Source organism: Sardina pilchardus, chromosome 23 (assembly GCF_963854185.1).
Source record: "Sardina pilchardus chromosome 23, fSarPil1.1, whole genome shotgun sequence".
Lineage (NCBI taxonomy): Eukaryota > Metazoa > Chordata > Actinopteri > Clupeiformes > Clupeidae > Sardina > Sardina pilchardus.
In genome coordinates this window covers 15586384-15591383 of record NC_085016.1, presented here as the reverse complement: position 1 = coordinate 15591383, position 5000 = coordinate 15586384, and the positions used below count along the sequence as shown (strand labels likewise).

Here is a 5000-nt window from a genome sequence, read left to right as displayed (position 1 = left end):
GGTTTCTAAGAGCCTCTCCAGCGCGCCGCTCCTGTGCCACTTGAGCAGCCACTCACCTTTCTGTACGAGTCTTCTATTGTGGGGTCATACTTCTCCACGAAGATGCCTTGAACGAACTGCACCGTCTGAGGGGAGACAAAGGAGAAGGGACATGAGCCTCAGAGAGAATGAATAGCCATTTACCAGTTATTCGGTACGGAGAAGGACACACACGCACGCACGCACGCACGCCCGCCCGCCCGCACACTATAGAACACAGCTACACTGGGATCAATTATCTACTTGAATAGTCGAGATGTCCAAAGAAATTGAAATGAGAAACAATTGAAATGAGAAACAATTCCCCAGAGAGATGTCAAAGCACTGGACTAGTGCACATAGGATGGTGTTGAAAAGTAAACAGATTAAAACGAGCACTGGGGCAGCAAGAAGGTTATGGATGAAACGATGGTGGTGATATCATTATGGAGCTCTAGGGGTACAGCTAACGATGAGAAACCCACACGGATACATGAACACACACACACACACACACACACACACACACACACACACACACACACACAGAAAGAGAGAGAGAGGGAGAGAGAGAGGAATGTGCAAACACATTAAGAACTCAGGGATACAAACAAAAAAACCTTGTTAAACAGCAAAACATGTCAGTCCACTTATGTACAGGCACAAAACTCCCACACACATACATGCATGCGTTCTGCACACACACACACACACACACACACAAAACAAAGAAAGAAAAGTGCTCTGTGTGTCCACACAAGGAAGTGTGGGCCATAAAGGAAAGCGATCTGATAATTAACAGATGGTGATGCAAAACCTGCGTCCTGCTCCTGATAAGAGTTGCCATGGAAACTCTTGCGGGCAGAGAGAGTGTGCATGTTTGGCCTAGACCTTTGATCCGCCATGCCACTTCTCATCTCTCTAAAACATACACACACACACACACACCGACCCCGATGCCACCCATGGAGAATATCATTAATGAGTGGACCCTGGATACACACCCACACACTCGCAATGGGAGTTCTCACACACAGACACACTCTGAAACATGCAGGGAGACACACACACACATACACACGCAAACAGGGAACTGAGAAACACATATAGAATGCTAATTAAGATGCTGTAAAGTCAGTTCCTGATGAGTGGAAAAAACGTGCAATGAGAGGAAGAGGAGGAAGAGTTATGAGGAGAGACTAAGAGAGAAGAGAGGGACGTGAGGAGAGAGAGAAGAAACGATGTGAGGAACGGAGGAGAGACAGAAAGGCAGAGAGAGAGAGAGATGCGAGAGGGTGAGAGAGAGAGATGATGAGAGGTGAAGAGGAGAGGAGCGGAGCGTGTGACCTCTAGTTCTGCCCCTGCTGACAGCAGGGTCACACAGGTGGCCACTAACAGCAGAGCTACTCTGACACACACACACACACACACACACACACACACTGTTTGATCAGGGTAGACAGCCCACTCCGACATGATCACAGAGAACAGAACACACTACCAAGGAGACGGCACTCTCTCTCTCTCTCTTTCCATCCCTCTCTTCTCACACCCTTCTAATCTCTCCCTCTCTTTCTCCATCTCACCCTCTCTCCATCCCTCTCTCCTCACACCCCTCTAATCTCTGCCTCTCTTTCTCCTCTCCTTTTCTCCCTTTCTCTCTCTCCATCCCTCTCTTCTCACACCCACTCTTTCTCTCACTCCTCTCTCTTTCTCTATCACTTTCTCTCTTCCAGTCCTCCTCCGCCCGAGCGTCAGTGGCTCTGACAAAATGATTTCCCCACCTCTGGAGGTATGAGTCAAGTTAGCCGGCTACTTCTAATTAGCTCAGCACAGTAAACTCATTAAGAAGAGCAGCATTAATACAGATAAAGCCCCACTACTTATGGGAGCTCCTCAGGGTAGTCCAGAGAGAGAGGGATGGAGGGAGGGAGGGAGGGAGGGAGAGAGAGAGGGATACAGAGAGATACAGAGAGAGAAAGATGTATATGTATTATTATGTTTCTGTGTTATGGTTACACTACAATATACATTTGTTTAACTGCTTTGGCAACATGAATACCTTATTTGTCATGCCAATAAAGCATCTTTGAATTTGAATTTGACAGGGAGAGAGAGAGGGATGCAGAGAGAGAAAGATAGAGAGAGAATGTATCAGTGCATGTGTGTCTGTACATGTTTGTGTTTCCAGTGTACTATATGGAGGAAACAGAGCATGGTGTATATGATAAGCAATGTACCTGTGTGTGCGCAAGCCAGACATCACTGTGTGCTTGCAGATGATGGCTTAGTGTTGGCTCCTGTGTGTGTGTGTGTGTGTGTGTGTGAGAGAGAGTGAGACTTGAGTGGATTAGAGTCGTGAGGCCTCGGTACTGCACCAGTGGCTTTGTGTAACTGCTGTGAAGGAGCTTTCTAACCCCAAGAATGACCAGGCACAACTGGGTGTGTGCACATGCCACTCTGGCTAGCAGTGGACCAAGTATCTTTATGTGTGTGTGAGTGTGAGTGTGTGTGTGTGCTGTCTGCTGTCTGTCAGCCACTGTGGGAGATGGAGGGAGGGTAGAGTAGACCAGAGCCACTGGAGTAACACTCAATAAGCAGTGACGTGTGTGTGTGTGTGTGTGGAGAGGGAGGGAAAGAGTTCCATTTCATTTCTGCAAAATGCACGCGCACACACACACCTCTCCTGATGCAACTGTATGTTGTCACACTCACAGCAGTTCCTCCAGCCTCACTGGAGCAAGACATGCCAACCACCTCCACTGCCTGCCAACTCTGCTCGCTCCAGCACACACACACACACACACACACACACACACACACCCTTTTTGGGGAGCAGAGCAGGCCGGGTGCTGCTATGACAGAGAGATAATCCAGTGGCTACAGGACAGGAGGTGTGAGGAATGTAAACCACAGAGTGGAAAACATTCGCCTCCTGAAGAGACACGATTGGCTGTGTGTGTGTGTGTGTGTGCGCGTGTGTGCGTGCGTGCGTGCGTCAGTGTGTGTGTGTGTGTATGTGTGTCAGTGTGTGTGTGTGTGTGTATTTGTGTCAGCATATGGGTGTGTGTGCGTCTGTGCATGAGTAGAGGGACTACAGAGACAGATAGAAAGGAAAAAGAGAGAGAAGATTCCAAAGATTAAGATCTGTGGCGAAGGGAGGGAGGGAGATAGAGCACTAGAGAGTCTGAGTCTGGGTGACAGGCCTGAAGATTAGGGCCAGTCAATCGAGCACCGCGCCAGACATCCCCCATAACAGTACACAGTCCTCCTCTATCCCAGCATGCCTAGGGAGTGTCATCTGCTCTGCCTCAGTCTGTGCTGTAGCGTCGCTGCTGAGGAGCGCTCGTCTCTGCTCCAGCCCAGGAAGACCTCCAACGAGACCCTGCTGGGCTTCCTCTGGTCTAGCACCATACAGTACATCAGTCACTATAGCTGAAGAGGATGAGGAGGCTCTTGGATGCAGTCTGGGAATGGTGGCAGGAAAAGCATCAAGCAAGGGTGTCGTGTTGCCGAAGACCCCCAGCTATACTAACGGTCAAAGGTTTTAGAACACCTCAGATTTTCTCTTTTTTTTTTTTAAATGTCATACTTTTAACTGCAATTATGGATTTGAAATGGTGAATATACGGTGTATTATGAAAAGCCTACTACGATGAATATGGAAAGCCTACTACGTTTGTAAAGGTAATAACGTCTCCTTTCATTTGTTAATTCCATTGGCAATGGAATGGAAAACATTTTATAGAGTAATATTGTTCACATATTATATATTAAATTATAATTATACATTGAAATTAAATATGTTATAAAATCTCACTACAATATTAAACATTCACCACATACTAATGCTTTATTCTCTCTCTCTCTCTCACACACACACACACACACACACACACACACACCTTCTTTCTATTCAGGCTTATTGTACTACGCGCATGCATACGCATGGATTCACCCATAATACATCCTCCTTCTCCCATTCCTCCCACTCCCCGTCTCTCTCTCTGTGTGAAATTAACGTTTCAATCTTCAAAGCGGCGTCGTGGCCATTAAGATCCATCGGTTTAATCAGCCGGGGTCTCGGCCCCTGTCTCTGAGGAGCCGCGCGCGACTCCGGTCGTGGCCGTTAGCCTTCTCCGTCATAAACGCCTCAGAGGAGAAAGAGAGAGAGAGAAAAAGGGGGAAAAAAAAGACTTTCACCGTCACCGAGAACGAGCGGAATAAATGAAGAGAGGGCCTCATTGAAATGGATAATTGCTTTTTTTTTGTCTTATCCCACTCCTTCCAGAGATCCTGTGTGTGTGTGTGTGTGTGTGTGTGTGTGTGTGTGTGTGTGTGTGTGTGTGTGTGTGTGTGTGTGTGTGTGTGTGTGTGTGTGTGTGTGTGCCTCAATAAAGCTGGGCATCATTCTACAGGCCTTGTTCAAGCCAGCAGAGCAGACACTCATCCGCTGAATTCATCCATGATTCAACAGGTGTTTGGGGGGTTGGGGGGGAGCGGAGGGGGGGGGGGCTGTTGTGAAACTGCTGCATGGCCAGTTACTGGCAAATGAGACAGCCCATCTGGAGGCACGTCTACCCACAGCACAGCACAGCACAGCACAGCACAGCACAGCACAGCACAGCACAGCACAGCACACTGTCTAAAGAGGCTCCATCTACACCATCCATGGGCCTCATCCCTCTATAGTCCGTAAAAAAAACATTTTAACTTGCTTACAATGCTTATATCAACTTACAATGCTTCTGTTGGCGTGACTGAGATGGAGAGACTGCATGCAGTGAGTGTGTGTGTTTGGTGTGCGTGTGTCTGTGTGTCTGTGTGTGTGAGAGAGGGGGGGGGGTGTGGTGCAGAGTCTGAAGATGGAAAAGACTTGAAGGAGTCAGACAACCATATAAATTGTGCTGTGTGAGCAGACTCAAATGTGTGTGTGTGTGTGTGTGTGTGTGTGTCTAGGGAGTGTATATCATCACTGTGAG

The 5000-nt window shown here is 47.9% G+C and overlaps 1 protein-coding gene across 1 annotated transcript in view; it reads right to left on the bottom strand.

The window, feature by feature from the left end:
* rap1b (RAP1B, member of RAS oncogene family) overlaps window positions 1-5000 on the bottom strand; it is a 56924-nt gene that overhangs the window by 12307 nt on the left and 39617 nt on the right. Inside the window, exon 3 of the mRNA XM_062527470.1 lies at window positions 57-125. Within this exon, the coding sequence (XP_062383454.1) occupies window positions 57-125 (69 nt within the window). The remainder of the gene's footprint in view (window positions 1-56; window positions 126-5000) is intronic.